General features: G+C 54.1%; 1 protein-coding gene across 1 annotated transcript in view; it reads right to left on the reverse strand.

Moving 5' to 3' along the window:
* Pepd (peptidase D) overlaps positions 1-17078 on the reverse strand; it is a 136207-nt gene that overhangs the window by 113625 nt on the left and 5504 nt on the right. The window contains exons 2-4 of the mRNA XM_006985003.4: positions 13255-13438; positions 10953-11080; positions 2242-2305 (exon numbers count right to left, since the gene is read on the reverse strand). Coding sequence (XP_006985065.1) covers positions 2242-2305; positions 10953-11080; positions 13255-13438 — 376 coding nt within the window. The remainder of the gene's footprint in view (positions 1-2241; positions 2306-10952; positions 11081-13254; positions 13439-17078) is intronic.

Consider the following 17078-nt stretch of genomic DNA (forward strand, 5'->3'; position numbering starts at 1 on the left):
AAAATAAAATAATACATTTTTAAAAATAATAAATTGCCTATCTCTCCATGGTGCAACAGGGCAAAGGCACTGCATATATGGATTGTGGCGCAAGTATATGAGTGTTCTCCTTCACTGAGGTTCTCCTGGGAACCTGACAGGGTTTAACTTTGCCTCAGTGACGTCATCTGTGAAGTCACTTCCTGTGCTATCCCATGCCCTGGGCTGCTGGGTGGAGCTCCGGGCCTAAATACCTCTGTACACCTCTGGGACTAGGAGGGAGAGTTCAGGAGACATGGCAAGGCCAACAACCAGGCTCTCAAGACAGAGATGAGACAAGAGAGGACCCGGTGCAGCTCAGAAGCCAGACAGTGCCAGTGTCCACAAGCTATCCCGAGAGCACCCACGGGGTCGGTGCAGGGCCTTGATTGATGGGGATGATAATCTGTGGGTGGGACATTCCAGGGCTACAGAACTCAAGGCAGGACCATGCTGCCTCTATACAGGATGGGGCTGAGGCTGGTCTGCCCAAGGTCAAGGAGAGTTGTCTGCCCCAGAGCAAGTAGGCCAGGTCAAAACGCTGAGCAGAGAGAGGCAGGCTCCTCACAGTGCAGTGTATCTGGCTAGGGTCCTCAAAAACCTGCTTCTTCACCTGGTGCCGTCACCCCAAAAGAGCTGTGCCCTGCCCAGAGGGAAGGGGGTTTCTGCTTGGTCTCCACTGGACAGATCACACGACCACCTCTACTCTGAGACCCCAGCCCTATCCTTCCAAGCTCCTCCCCTCTCCCACCTCTACCTCTTCTTCACCATGGTCTTTCGAAAGAAATTATTAATGTATATTCATAGCATAACACTGCGCATCATGATGATGTTTTCACGTATGATCTCATGTGCCTTTGATCATATTCCCCATTGTTCTTTCTGGTCTCCCCTCTCCCTCACAGGTCCCCATCCGCTTCCCAAACAATCCTTCTGCTTGTGCACCACACAAGACAGATAGGTTTTATCTAGAATTCAGACCAGCAGTTCTCTACCTGTGGATTACAACCCCTCTGTGGATCAAATGACCCTTTCACAGGGGTCACCTAAGATCATCAGAAAACACAGCTATTTACATTAGCATTCATAACAGTAGCAAAATTACAGTTATGAAGTAGCAATGAAAATAATTGTATGGTTGGGGGTCACCACAACATGAGGAATTAAAGGGTCACAGCATTAGGAAGGTTGAGATCCACTGATCCAGACTCTACATCTGAGGGCAAACCCGTGGCATTTGGCTTCTTTCCATTCACATGAAGGTCCCTAATGCCATCCAATGAAGTCACTTCCTGCAAGTGACTTCACAGCTGAATGATACTCCACTGTGTGCACACACCCCTTTTTTTCCTCTCCATTCATCTGTTAACAGGCATTTACGCTGCTTCCATAGCTTGGCAGCGCCAGCTCCTAGCATGTATCCACTCTCAAGCGTGGTCTGAGGCAATGTGGTCACAGTGCCCTGTCCAGCTGATCCTGCCAGGTCCAGGCTGGATCTCCAATGGCACGTGCTGACTTCTGTCCAGCTCTGACGTGCATAGAACATGGAGCTGTGACAGCATCCAGGGATGAACCAGAGAGGCCTCCTGTGTGCCGGTCAGTGGCCACAGAATCAGAAGGCTTTGCTCACTCAGACTGTAGCTCCTCGATGTGCTCCCAACTCTGCCTCAGCCCTGTTCTGTCAGCGGTGGAAGTTGAAAGAGCCCCTTTCGTCTTCCTGGACACGGGGCAGATTCACAGCCTCAGGACGACATTGATGTATTTACCCACACTACCTGACACTGCTGGGCGACCAGGCTGGAAGGCAGATTCAAGTCAAGGGACCCCCAATTCCTGTCCTCTCACGAGCCATTCACAACCTGGGGTTCTTCTGACAGCAGCACCTACAGCTAGTAAGGACTTATAAACAGTCCCCTCAACGCATGAAGGCCCAGAGCAAGGCCACTGTCAGCTCTGATTACACCTGTGTCCCTCTGGCAAGCATGCTGCCTCTCAGAAAGGGACCTCAGTGGTCACCATAACCCGACTGCCAGACACTGCTACCTGAGTCAGAAGCACTGCCCGGGCCAAGAACAGCGTCCTCAGTCAGAGGTGTCTGCTGCGTCTCCTCTGCTGCTCCTGCGGGGCACTGTCCCCGGACTGGCAGTGGAAGAAGCCAGGGCAGAGGGGTTACTGCCAGTCCAGGGCTGCTCAGGACGAGGCAGCGCCACATCAGCCACTTACCTCGTCCGTGTACTGGACATCGTCCACAGCGTACTTCTCCTTGAAATGCTCCTTGGAATGGATCCTCAAAAGAAAACACAACGAAAACCATGGTCAGGGCTTGGCGACGACTCAGTCTGGCCACCTTCTGCCTACCCAATGCAGGCCTTGAAGCCCTGGGTCCAGCCTGCAGTGGTGTGAGGATCTAGCACCAAGCAGGTATACCCAGCACTTGATAAAGGGTGCCGTCAGGTCACTAAGCTACCTCTGCTGCCCCTGGGATCCCTGACTCAGTTCACTACGCCCCCGACTGCCTGCAGCAAGCGCTGTGGGATACAGCCCTGCCTTCCACCGTCTCCCTCCATATCACTGACCTGCCGGGCAGCCAGCCAGTGTGCCTCACCCTCAGGGCCACAGACTAAGTGACCTCCCAGGCTGTACTTCTTGAACAGAAGGTCAGTAAATGAACACTTTAAAGAAGTCAATATCAGTGTTTCTCAATGTGACAAGGATGAGGAGAATGTAAGCTTAGTCATCAAACTTGGAAAATTAGCCAGGGAGATTAGCCAGGGAGAAAGCATGAAGTAGATGAGGTGAGAGAGCCCTCCCCCAGCTCTCGATGCTTTCTTCTGAATTCAGCAGGCTACCACCTTGTCCTGCCCCAGGTCCTCGGTTAATAGACTACATTGGGGGCGGGTGTGTGTGTGTGATGTCACCAGCCAGGTGCCAAGTCCAGAGATGTAACTATGCTATCCTGCACCACTGCACGCCTGGCTGCCACACACGGGGAGAGCCCCATCCCTTCTCATCCTACTGTGGCCTAACAGCAGGGGTCCCATCCATCAGAGGCCTCAGTCCAGTACAGAAGGTGGCCTCACATTCTACTTCCAGAGCCATGCTGGTGTGTAGACTGGGGGCGGGGGGTTCCTGGGAGTCCCAGATAGAACCAGGAGGAGACCCTCAGGGCTCCCCAGCCTAGGAGCCACAATGCAGCACTGCCTGGGAACCAGGCGTTCACGGTTCTCTCTGCTTTCCACCCAAACAAACAAAACTGGCTGTCAGAGGTGCAGGCGTCAAGACCGGGGCACCGGGAGGGCGGTGGAGGAGCAGTGAGAGGCTCACAGCCCAGGGAGAAAACCCACCTCAGGCCGAGGATCGCTGCGATCTCACAGAACACCCTCTGCTCTTTTCTGTCTCCTCCCTCCCTCCCTCCCTCCCTCCCTCCTTTCCTTCCTTCCTTTTCTCCCCTTTGGCCTCTGAAAACCTCACTGGGCATCAAGCTCTTGCCATGAATTACATTTGCACAATTCGGTCACATTAGCTTCGGCCATGAGACAGGACTCACTAGTTAACTGGCCAAGGCTGACACCTCCTTGGCAATGGCCTCAAGAGCTGAGGCAGGACATGTCACTTCACCTGGGTTCTGGGAGTCCCAGCTGCAGGCTGGAAAAGCAAGAGGCAGGGCCACCAGCAAAACAGCTGCTAAGTATCTTCATTCCCTCTCCAGCTGTGCCGCTCAGCCCAGCCCGACCTCCAATCCCAGTCACTGTGTCATCTCCAGTGGTGACAGGCATGAAAAGGAGACTCCCTACAGGTTCAGCCGCACAAACGTCTGACTCAGCCTCCAGGGCTCTGTGCAGAGGCTCAGGCCAGCCGCTAATATGGCGGCCTAACCTTTTCGTGTCCACTGCCATGGGGCACCTGAAGCCTCCCTCCAAAAAATGTCCTTTAGAGGGAAGCCACCAGGAAACATCTCCCTGTCCTTCCCTCCCGGGGAGTCTTACAAGTTAGGGTTCATCAGAGGCTTGCCACACCAGAGAAGCCTGGTGAAGTCTGCAGGCAGTAAGGCCCTAGTCAAGGAAGTGCCAGCAAAGAGGTGAACGTAGTGGGCTGTGACTAGGGGTGTCCCCATTGCTGGGTGCTCACCCACAAACCCCACACGGTGGTCATACAAATTCCTTCTGCATGGCTGTGATGAAATGCCTTACAGAATAGCCTAAGAGAAGAGTTACTGACTTGGGCTCAGGTCTTTTTGTTGCAGAGGGCTCGGTCTGTGGTTGCTCGGCTCCACTGATTCTGAGTTAACAGGGAGGCAGACCATTATGGTGGAGGGCATGTACAGCAAAGGCTGGTCCCTTTGTAGTGGACAGGAAGCTGACAGCAGAGACAGAGGTGCTTCCCCCCATCCCCCGCCAAGGACACATCCCCAGTGACCTATTTCTTCCAAAGTCTTCCTTCCTAAAGTTTCTGAAACTTTTCAAAACAGCACCACCAGGTAGGAACCAAGCATCCAATACATGCCCTTATGGGGGACAATTCACATTCAAACCACAGCGGTGGCCACAGCCATTCCACTGTCTGTGGATGGCCAGGTGGAGCAAAGGATGGCTGACCCCTAGAGGAGCCCCAACAGGAAGAAGTTGGCTCAGGTACCAGTCCTACCAAGTGGCCCCTGCCCAGTACTTGCTCTCCTTACAGAGGCAGCTGCCACAGTCTAGGCTGAGTGCAGACTGGGTCTCGAGGGCCACAAGCACCTCCTGTGCATCAAGGCTTGCCAGGACTAACCGCCAACAGAAATTATGAAGTGCTGGGAGCCTTTTGTCTGGGACTCAGCACATTACATTCTTCTTATAAAGGGCAGAGATAATTAAGTTTGAACAGTTCTTGCTTTTTCATGTTTGTGGGTTAATTACAGTAAAAATCATTTAAACGTTACCTGAAGGGATGTGTGTGCCGGGCTGCATGATCAAACCAGGCACGGAACACCTGGCAGCCAGGACTTGGTGGGGTTGTGACTTGGGAAGAGACATTGGCTGGGAAGGTCACTGGGAATCTCTGAGTGCTCTGAGGGTTGTGCTGGCCAGGACACAAGGAGGCTTCTTCGAGGGTCTACGCCCAGTCCCGGCCGGCATGTGGGGAGGAGCTGAGCGTGCTCAGACACTCCTCTATCAAGTGCACAGTGCAGTTCCGGCAGAAGACAGAAGCCCTCACTGGACAGGACACCCACCCTGGAGAGAGGATTTGTGTCCAGGCACTCAGGCCCACGCAGGTCTGCTCTGCCTGCAACTGGGCCCAGGCACAAGCCCAGAGTCAGAGTAGATGACGCCTGGTCACAGTGCCATGAGCCCCAAAGCCCTGTGTGAGGCCTCAAGTGAGAGGGAACCATTACACAAATGCCACATGATGGAGACATGATGGAACCCTCCAGAAAATGAAATTTTAAAGAGCGGGCCTTACTAGCCGGCTAGCTGACCACCTGCATGCAGGTAATGAATAAGTAATAAGGCCAAATGACAGCAGTAACCATCAGTTTGTGTGCCTGGCGCCTGGCGCCTGCCTTCAGCTCCAAACAATGCCGCTGCCTTTTATTCCGCTGGTGGCACAACACGGTGCGTGCAGAGCAGAAGTCAGCAACCATGTCAAGATGTCATTAAGTTGTCAAAGAGGAAAGGAGCATTCTGCAACTCAGAGCAGGTGTCTGAGCCTGGAGACTGCTCCTATGTGTGAGCTGAGGCAGCCACAGCGCATCCTCTGAGGTTATCTGCCAGGCAGAGGGCGGCCACACTGTAAGGAGACATGATGGAGACAGAGCTACCCACAAGGAGGGCAGCCACGAAAGCTAGGGACTCTGGCTAAGCCCTGGGTGCTGGGGGTCAGGGGCAGGTGCTCAGGAAGAGCCAAGAATTAGTCCTTTCTCAAGGACTGTCTCCATCACAGAGCCCATCCCTCCTGATAACAGCAGGAGCCAGAGTATGGCCCAGAGAGGATCAGGAAGCTGTGGTCCTTGTGACTCAAAGTGTGTAAGTGGGGGGCTAGTGCCATAAAAAATTGAGACCACCGTCCACACACCACATCCCACAGGCCACAAACAGCCCACATACAAGCCAAGTGTGATGGCACATGCCTATGATTCAGGAAGCTGAGATAGGAAGATCTTGAATTCAAGGTCAGCCTCAGTTACAGCAAGACCCTGTCTCAAACAACAAAAGTCACCCCATATGCATCCCACTACAAATCACAACACATCACATATCCCACACAAACACACACACACACACACACACACACACACACACACACACTACTATCAAAAGGATCTTTGTACAGGGCCTCTGGTACTCAGCCCTGGAGAGCTCACAGTAGCCTCTTCCTGGACAGCCTGAGGCCCAGACAGGCCCTGGAGAAGCTAATCACCCCCTCCCTGCAAACCTAGGCCAGGCACTCTCTCTCTCCTTTCAGCTTGGCCAGGGATAGGCACGACTGTGGAGATCCCCCAACCCTACCCAGAGCTGCTCACTTTCCATGGGTCCTGAAGCTACTTGGCGTGGTGTGTCACAGAGGGAGCTTCCAGTTCGCTTAGAGGAGCCCAGACACCCCAGGCCAAAGTTACTGTCAGCTAATCCTCTTTCGGATGGACGCCTACAAAAAGGCATCAAGGGCTCCCACCCTGCTGCTCTAGTGAGGGTGTGGGGTGAGGCACAGGCTTCCAACCCCTCCCCCAGCACCTGCAATCCTGACACCCTGCACCCACAGCAGCCCTGGATCCTACAGCGGAACATCCGCTGGTTCCCTGAGTGACTTTGGATTGTAGTATCTGCCAGATGGATTTTCAAAAGCCATCAGATAGAGACTCCAAAGGAAGCTGAGGAGCTTAAGGTCAAATGTTCAGTCTGGTGGGTTTTGATTGCAAAGGCCAGGTAATCCCATCAGCCTTGCTCCCGGTGCCCTATCGATTACGAGAGCGTCTGGAAGCAGCCGTGCACATCAGATCTGGCTGCTTCCCAGCTCCAGCCCAGACAACCAGCCCCTTTGTCACCTGCCCATTACAACCAGCCCTTCCCTCCCAAACACTCAGGTCACCTCAGAGCACAGACAGGAAAGGTCTGCTGAGGGAGCCAGGGCTACAAGAGAAAAGAAACGTCTCAGCTGTGGTGTCACAATCTCCCTTGGGACCACAGCTCCCGCATCTAGCCTGAACAGCACACACAACCTTGTTCACCAGGGGAACCAACCCTGCAGACCCGTTTCTACCCCCAAGGTTACTCAAGGCTCTATTCTGCACTAGACAATGAGCTGCCTCAGCAAAGCAGGACAGACTAAAGGAGAGCTTTTAACAGTCTCCGAGACTCAGCTGCGGCCAAGGTGCAGACTGTAATTCCTGTGTTCTTGAAGACTATCCGCCCAGCAAGCAGACTGCTAACCGCTGATACTGGACCAATCGGATCCTGGCCTTTAAACCCTTCAGACAAGGGCTATTTAGCTCCCAAGATGTAAGTGTAAGAGACATGGGGAGTTCACACAGGTTCAGCAACTGGGGTAGAGTCCCTGGGGCAAGATCAGTCCTCCACTCCACCAGCCAGAGAAGATGCCTGCCTGCAACTCACAGGCAGCGCCCTTCTTTCTTGCTAGAGCCAGCTCTTCATTAGAAGGAAATATCTAGGTACACAGCTTCTATTCCGCTGGTGGCACAACACGGTGAGTGCAGAGCAGAAATCAGCAACCATGTCAAGATGTCATTAAGTTGTCAAAGAGGAAAGGAGCATTCTGCAACTCAGAGCAGGTGTCTGAGCCTGGAGACTGCTCCTATGTGTGAGCTGAAGCAGCCACAGCGCATCCTCTGAGGTTATCCGCCACACAGAAGCTCAGCTGGTACAGTGTTGCCTAGCATGTGCAAGGCCCTAGAGTCAATCCTAGTGTACACATGCACCCACATCATTCTTTTGGCAGGGCATGGTGGTGGTCACCTGTAATCCCAGCACTGGGGAGGAGGCAGGTGGATCTGAGTCTGAGCCAGCCTAGGCTACAGAGTGACAGTCTATCTCAAGAAAGAAAGAAGGGGGCAGGAGAGAAAGAGAAGAGACAGCAGAGGAGGCCCACTCAATGTCCTTCCACCTCTCCAGACAGAAACTCTGGCTGGGGCCAACTGAGGGCCAACAGACCCTCCTGGACCCCCACTGTCCACCCCCACAGCTCACAGATGACAGGATATGCCAACCTCAGAGCTGACTCTCTAAGCAACGGGAAATCTCAGCAAGCTCAGCTTGAGCCAGGAAGTAGGACCAAGGGGATGTTGAAAGGACAGTCATGGTTCTGTTCAGGAGGATGGCTTAGCATGCAAGAAGGATTTGGGGAGCATCGTAGAGAGACGAGACCTACACATCCCTCCAGGCTGGTCCAGTTATAGATGTTATGGTGTGGATGAGAAGTGTCATGTTGAAGGCTTGCTCCCCTGTGAGGTAACGCTCAGGAGGGGCTTTTAGGGGACGGAGCCTAATTGGAGTAAGTAAGGCACTGGGAGACATATCCTCAAAAGAGTGTTTTAGAACCCTAGTCTGTCTGTCTGTCTGTCTTCCCCTACCCCTTCCTTTCGAACTACCATGAGGGGGTAGCTGCGTGACAAGCTCGCGTGAATGTAGTATTCTGCCTTATGTCAGACACAGAGATGGAGCCTGCAGACCACAGAACGAAACCTCTGAAATCATGATCCAAAATTAACCTTTCCCCTGTTCATTTGTTTCCCTTGGGTATGTTGTCATAGCAGCGAAAGCCTGACTAATACACTACAGTTGAGTGATACCCGACCCACCCTAAAACTGAGTGGAACGGAAAACGGTTGGTCCTTGCTAGGGTCTGAATCTGCAGCGTCTCCCATAGGTTCATCTGTTTGAATATCTGGCCCCAGCTGGGTGCTGCTCTGGAAGGGTGCAGAGCTTTTATTAGCTGGGTCACTGGGGGCAAGCATTGAGAGTCACAGCCTGGCCACCAGTGTGGTCCTGTTCTCTGCTTCCCTGGCTGCCACAATGTGATCTCACACTCCTGCTGACATGACCTCCCCACCAGGATGAGCTGTGCCTTCTGAAACACTAAACCAAAACACATCTTTTCTCCCTCAAGTTGATTCTGTGAGATATTTTGTTGGAATAAGAAGGGTCATTAACATGTGGACTCTCCAGGTCAGGAAGTGAGACAGAGCCCAGGCAGTGCAGCTAACCTCTGCTCCATGGCACCTGTGACCTCAGCAGAAGCTTGCTCATGGCTGGTGCGGCACCAGCTGGAGGCTCTCCACACGGGTGAGTCTGTGGAGAGCCTCCAGATATCTTCCTCATGATAGGGCAGAGCTGGAGGAGAATGTCCCAGTGGAGAGGACTGGGGGAAGCCCCAGTGCACTTCACAGTCTAGCTTCAGAAGTCACATAGCCAATGTCCTGCCATCATGGTCCTAACCAGGGTCAAGCAGGGGTGAAACAGATTCCACCTTTCTGGACAGGCAGGTCACAAGCTCAAAGCCAGCCTGGGACTGTCCAGTGACTTCCAGATCAGACATTCAGAGACACTATAACTGCACTCCTGGCAACACCATCACCTCATGCCATCACCTCAGGTGTAACCAACCCAACAAGACAGCACTGTATTGTAATGGTGCTGTTTCCTAGGAAGGGATTAAGCGGCGGTCAGCCTCACCTCCTGGGACTTCATGGCCACCATGTGGAGCCCATGACGGACCACAGGCAAGCCTTACTTCATTCACAACTCCCACAAGAACAGACCACGGTGCTGACACAGGGCTTTCCAGCACACTGGACTTGTTTCCTCTTTATAGCAGGGAGGTGGTAAGGATGTGGCTGCAAATGGACCATAAGCTAGGGAGGGATTAGGCATGACCTCTCCCTGTTGTCTATCCCAAAGGCAGCTAGACGAGACATGTCCACTCCCCACCCTTCCTGGGTCCCTCCCAAGGGTCAAGTCAAGAAAACCTCACAGGAGAACCAGAGCCTGTTTCTCTCCTGCTGCCAACTCGGCCTCAGCTGCATCCTCACAGCAAAGCTGGTGGCCCAGGGCCAGCCTGGCATGCCGCCAAGCGGCCTAAAAGCAGAACTGATGCCAATTTGTGGAGCTGGACGCCCTCCCCCAAGACAGCAGGAGAGCAACATGCCAGGGCCAGCAATGGACGCTGTGCAGTCCGCTTGGAGCAGGAGTCAGCACGCAGAGCAGAGGGAGTTTGGAGGACAGCCCTTTAGGGGCCCTGCCCTCTGCAAAGAGCTCAGAGTTCCTGTGGCAGCCAGGTGCCATGTCACTCAAACCAGCCACAGACTCCCCGCCCACCTGGTAATGAGCACGATGGGGCACCAGGTAGCAAAGGCTTCAATTTACACATTAGCTGGAATAATCACTCACCAGGCAGAAATGACAGACTGGAAGACAAGACTCCCTGATCACTTCAAGTGTCCCTGGTTACACAGCATCTACATCAGTGCTGTGAGCAGGGAGGAGCTGCCAGGTGTCTTGGAAGGCGGAAGTAGACAGTCTCTCCCAAGGAGCTTAGCCTGGCCTCTGGCCCCAGACTCCTCACATGGCACAGCCCTATTCCTCCGCCATCTCTCCCAGAGAGGTTAATGAAGGACAGGCCATCTGTGGCCAGAGGTGGGCATTAATAACCCCCTGGACATGGGTAACGAGGCCCAGAAAGGGGGCCTAGACAGCACACACACACCCATCAAGCCCATGCAGAAGCGACCACCTACTGGTGCAAAAGCTTTTTAGTATGCAGGGAATCTGGGCTTTCAGTAAACCTTGCCTCCACCCCATAGCTTGCATCTGACCCCTCTTCCCAACTGGGGTTCAGGGCTGTGAAACAGAGCTTGCCAGCAAAGGGCCTGACCACTAACCCCCTCCCGTGCCCACCCTGTCGTCATCCCCAGCAGGCCTGGTTCCAGGGCAGGGACCACTCCTTACTTTCCCATCCAGGTGGCGTAGCTAGGAGGCAGCCTGGGTACAAACAGGGTTGACTTTCCCGTGTCCACGTCAATGACACCATAGCAGCCCGACTCGATGACGCCGAAGGCCCAGTGAAAGAAGGACTCCTGTGGAGGGGGCAAGGGTCCCATTACCCTGTGACCAGAGCAGGAGGTACAGGAGGGAGGGGAGCAGAGGCTCAGGCCTCCCCTTAGGAAATGGCCACAGCCCTGGATCCCAGTCCAGCTACCAGCTGTCCGTCCTGCCATGCTATGGTCTGTCAAGAGCAGACGGGGCCCCTGTGACCCTGCCGGCTACCCTCTTTCTTAAAAATCACATTAATAATTGATCTATTTATTTATTATGTATATTACATCTGTGTGTACCACAGCATACATATGTAATAAGAGGACAACCTGCAGGAACTGGTTCTTTCCTTCTACTGTGTGGGTCCTGGGGATCGAACTCAAGTTGTTTGTCAGCAAGCACTTTGGTCCACTGAGTCACTGCCCCAGCCCATGCATCTGCAGGTCACTTCCTGGGCCCATGACAGCCAGCAGCCAACAGCACCAAGCACAAGCTCAATTCAGAAACCCACAGAGAATACCTGCACCCAAATGGACGGACACACACACACACACACACACACACACACACACACGCACGCACGCACACACGCTTAGCACTAAGCACTGAGCTGGTGTCATCAAGGTATGAAGTCGGAGAGGGACTCTTCTCAGATGAACCCAGAATGAGATCCACCAGGAAGCCCACAGCTGAATTTAGAAAAGTGATTTTTTAAACTACAAATGTATAAATCTCTAGAAGCTTCAAGACTATGAGGCCAAGTCTTGAGACCTCCATGACACTGGCAGCTGGGGACAGCAGGCCTGCGGCTGTGGGGACAATGAGGTGATGATCAAGAGGATCAGAACCCTTTTGTGTCCTGCTGCAGTGGATGGGCTCCAGCCCAGGGGTCAGACCACGCTCCTTCCCTTCTACACCACCTGCCCTTCACATCCCGCTGTGCCCCCACCTCCCACTCCCAGAAAGGTTTGGCCACAGTTCTGAGTCTGGAAGCTGAGAGAGGAAATAACCATAGCCATGGGTGTGTGTGTGTGTACGTACACCATATGTATACATACACAAACACATAAGGTGGTGGTATCAGAGATTGAAGCTAGAGCCTACTGCATGCTAGGCAGGGGCTCCACCACTGAGCCACACCCCAATCCCTCACTGGGGGATTCTAGGCAGGGGCTCTACCACTGAGCCACACCCCAATCCCTCACTGGGGGATTCTAGGCAGGGGCTCTACCACTGAGACACACCCCAGCCCCTCACTGGGGGATTCTAGGCAGGGGCTCCACCACTGAGCCACACCCCAATCCCTCACTGGGGGATTCTAGGCAGGGCCTCTACCACTGAGTCACACCCCAGCCCCTCACTGGGGGATTCTAGGCAGGGGCTCTACCACTGAGACACACCCCAGCCCATAACTGGGGGATTCTAGGCAGGGGTTCTACCAGTGAACAACATCCTCAGTTCTCTTTTTTATTTTGAGGTAAGGTCTCTCTAAGTTTCCAGGCTAGCTTTGAACTAGTGATCCAAATAATTAAGCCTCTTGAGTGCTGGGATTACAGGCCTGCATCATCAGGCCCAGCTAGAAGATAGGATTCTAACTCCAGGTCTACCTGTTGGCAAGTTATTTTCCCCAGGCCTCAGTCTCCTCCTCTGTAAAGTGGGCATGATGCTAGAATCAATGAGAGTGGGCCCAACTCTGGGTCAACCTAGCTTCCTGGGCAAGTGTTGCTGGAGTAATTCTCGGCTATGTCAGGATATCTAGGCTGTACACCAGAGTTCCAGAACTTCATAGAGCCCCCGACACACATACGGGGGTGCACAGTCTAGTTAGGGTGCCAAGGGCGAGCACTGGCCTCCAAACAGGCAGATGACACAATCTTCGCAGCTCTCCTCCCTGCCGGCATCCAGTCCCGGGCACTCAACCCCTCATCTGCAGCTTGACTTTCTGCTGTCCCCCAAACTGTAGCCAGTGGCCCAGGCCACGCTGTTTTACCCACTCCCATGCACACTGTGCTCTTGCTTGTCCGAATTCACACCAGTCCTCCACGAAGCCCAGCCTGCTTGCTCCCCCAAGGATCTCTTTCCATGCCTCGACAGCTCCGCCCAGCAGGTGAGGCTGGAGATTGGGATTCCTGCTCGCACGCTGCCTCCAGGGCCCTGGGAAGCCCGTGCCTGGTGTTGGAGGCAGACAGGCCTGTAAGAACGGGAGAAGGCTCACCTGGCGGAAGATGATGGAGGTATCGGTGCAGTACCGCTGCATCTCTTCTCCTCCCTGCAACACAACAGCAGAGCCGGCCTGAACAGCGGCATTCTTCCTCAGCCTCTCACACAGACGCTGCCTGTTCAGGGCAAACAGTGCCAGCGGCACCTTGAGGGTCTCATTCCCCAGGGAGAACGAAGGGCTGTGGAGACATGAGCAGATACAGCACAGGCCGGTTAGCACCTCCCTCATGCGTCTATCACCTGTGGTCTGGGCCTCTGTGGGGGGGGGGGGGGGGGGCACTTCCATCAACTTGTGGTAAGCCAGCCGGAACGTAACCTGTTGGGTCCCAGAGACGGTCCTTCACGGAGCCAACCAAGGCTATTGAGGCTTGTCCATCACAGTCTACCCTTCTGCTCCTAAGTGCCTGGCTTACCCTGGCAATGAGGGGTACCTTCTCAGCTGGTAGGTGGGCAAGGCGTGTGAGGGAAAGCCTCTGCAGGGGCTAGAGATGTCACTCATGTGCTACCCTTCGGGGCCTGTCATGGGCTTTGGATTTTCTAGAACAGGTGAGAAAGCTGAGCTCTGACCCAGACAGCACTGGCCACCATGAACTCCCTCCCCATTCTGCCCTCCTTCACATGTTGCCAGCCTTGAGCCAATGTTGGTAGTTCCCATACCCAACAATGCCCAACCCCTCGGTACACACATTCAGTGCACCCCCACAGCACCGTGCCCTGTGACCAGCAGATAGAGTGCAGACCTCCAGGAGAGCAAAGCTGGTGTTCTGGAAAAGTCTACAGGGTCTGGGAAGGGCCAGGCCTGGTGTCACTGGGAGATAAATGTGCTTCCCTAGATTTCTAGGGTAGCTCAGGTCCCATGCCACACCTGTGACTTGTGTACAGCCTGCCCCCTCCCCATACCTAGTCACAGGTTGCTTCTGCAATGTTTCTCCCCCACTGGGGCACCTTCAACATTCAGATGTGCAATAACCTGACCCTAGAAACAGAAAAAAATACTTCTCATTGCTCTCAGTAATCCATTTGTTCCTCCACTTTGGAGTAAATACTCTAAGGAGGAACCCAGCCTCCGGCTCTCACGACAACCCCATGAGGCCTACACATGGCTCCCCTAAGCCAACACAAGCTATCTGACCACAATGACCCTACATTCCTGAATCTGCCGCGGGTCTCGATCTAGTCTTCACCAGGCCTTTCTGTAGCCATGACACGGGTAGACAATACTGCTGAACAGTACAGCTCCTCCAACCTCACTCAGTTCCCCATCACTTCCAGGCCAACCTCCTACTGGAACCCCAGGGCTAGGTCCACACTTCTCCCTCCACTGGGCACAGCTGGGTCTACTCAGGGCTTCAGTTTTAAGTGCCATCTACTGCCACAGGCCAATGACGTCCCTCCAGACGGAGAGGCCCCTGGCCCTCTGACGTATCTCTCCTCAAACTCAGTGAGCACAATAAAGACCTGAACCTTGCCTCCTCCTGCCTTCTCGTTCCACCTCTGCTCCACCACCCACGCCTACTGAGAAATTAGGGGGCTTCCTCAGGGTGGCCAGGTCCACCTCGTACCTGGACTACGTTAAGAAACTCTCCACTGCCTTCTTGGTCTGAGCTTCCCACCCTGTAGCAGCCCCTTCCCATGTGCACAGCACAGGCTAACGTGAGAGACGCCAGGACAAAGGCAGAACTGGTGTCAATGCCTGGTAAACGAATGAACTCAGGGAGGCAGGCAGGCAGGCCAAGCCAGGCAGCTAGAACTCAGACAAGGGTAAGACGTGCAAGAGGGAACCCCTGAAGTGGCCAGCTGGGGGGCAGCTTCAGGAGCAGGCTCAACCCAGAGCACAGTAGCTCTGAAAGAGGGCTGTGATGGGCCTCCCCTCACACTGCAGTGGTGTGCGCCTCACACACACTTCCTACACATCTTGGCCCCGGGCCACCTTGTAAACATTCCCTCCTGAACTCTTTTCTCCTGTCCAGCCACTGCCACGTGCCCCACATAGCACTAGGCCAGTCTCCCCACTTGCCCTCCAGATCCAACCCCACCCACGGTGTCTTGAGCCTATAGAGTGAGTTTGGTAGGTCCACTGGCCTGGGCGCTGCCTCTGGATTCCAGAGGAAAGCGTGCGAGATGGAGGAGGGGGAGGGGTAAAACAGTGGGCAGAGAGAACCTGCTCCCTTGAGGCCTTTCCTGGCGGGCCATAAAACTAAATGGCCTGAGCCAGTCCTGTAGAGCAGGGCCACCAGGCTCCTCTTCTTCCCGGTTCTTTTCATGTCCCTGCGGTTCTGTGAAACCATCCCTGTAGTGAACTGCCAGCATTAACCAGGTCCCTAACTGATGAGACAGACCTAGAGCTGCTGCATCAGACCAGATCTCTAGCTGAAACAGGTCCTCCGAGAGACAGACCGAGATCTGTCCAAGTCCCTGTGTCCTGTGCCGAGCACCCTGCCTGACACGCAGCAAGTGTTTGATAAATGACTGCTGCGTGTGCCATTGTTACCATTAATTTGTGGGGGCCACACCCCAACTGTGCAGATTAGAGGGTGCGGAATCAGCCCCAACTAGGAGGCAGGAAGGGTTGTGGAGTGGGGAGCATCCGCACAGGCCCATGCTGCAGACACTCACTCCTACCCGGCACCTGCCCTTCCTTCCTCCTAGGACAGCGAGCGGGAAGTTGCGTGGGCATGGGTATCCAGGGCTTCCACAAAGCCAGGGCTTATGTCTGCCATTCTCGGCCTCCGGGATGAAAGGGCAGGAGGGTCCTGGTAACAGCTTGTAAGCATGGCTCCCAAGTGGCCTGGCTGACAGGAACTGAAAGTGCGCCCTCCAGCACCCACCCACACTCCAGGGACTCCCACACCCTTCCCACCCACTCAGTAACACCCATCACAATCAGAGAAAAGAAACTCATCTTTACAGGGTCCTCATGAGCAAATGCATGGGGACCCCTGCTACGGATAGGCTCACACCAAGTCACCCCCTCCCACAGCACCACTGGCTAAAAATGCTCACCTAGCTTCCTCTCCTCCTTGTGAGTCAGCTCAAGTCTACAAAGTGCCAGCTACCCCTGGCATGTAATCATCCCATCTAGAAGGTTCTCGGCCTCTTGTCTGGAACTGTCTCAAAGGCCTAAGATCCCTTTGGACAGCCAGACTTGGGCCTACTGCCTGTTTCATATAAGGGACTTGAGCATCTGAACATTTTGGTGTCTGAGGGATTCCTGGGACAAGCCCCTGGGATACTGAGGGATGACCACACTTACCCCTCCCTCCACAGGGCTCAGTCACACCATCTACCTTATCCTGGGCTCAGCCTAAGCCACCAGGCAAGGCCATGTGCTGCAATCACTAAGCACTCCAGGACACCCTCAGGATCAAAGGTTATGATGATAGCAAACCCTTGGAGTGACAGCCAGGGCCAGACAAGAGCGCCTTCTCCCTGTAAAGTCATCGAGTGCAGCACCAATAAAACGTTCCCAATTGGCTTCTTTTGTAATACTGGGGATATCTTAGGCAAGTACCTCCCCAGCCAACCCCCTTTTTTAATATTTTATTTTGAGACAGGCTGGCCTTGAACTTGCTCTGTCAGCCAAGCAGGTCTTGAATCTGCTCCTACCTACCTTAGAATCCTAAATAGCTGATTTCAGGCCAGTGCCTCTAGGCTTGGCTGTCCAACTGGTTTCTGAAGAAGGGTGGTTGGCTGGTTGGTTAAGTGACCCTTGGAATTGAAAAAGCACAAGCAGTCTACTGCATGCAGCCAGGGCACAGACATGTTTGAGAATGAATGTGGCTGTGGACCAGCTCAGGGCTCAAAGACATCCACAGAAGA

Source organism: Peromyscus maniculatus, chromosome 1, assembly GCF_049852395.1.
Source record: "Peromyscus maniculatus bairdii isolate BWxNUB_F1_BW_parent chromosome 1, HU_Pman_BW_mat_3.1, whole genome shotgun sequence".
Classification (NCBI taxonomy): Eukaryota; Metazoa; Chordata; class Mammalia; order Rodentia; family Cricetidae; genus Peromyscus; species Peromyscus maniculatus.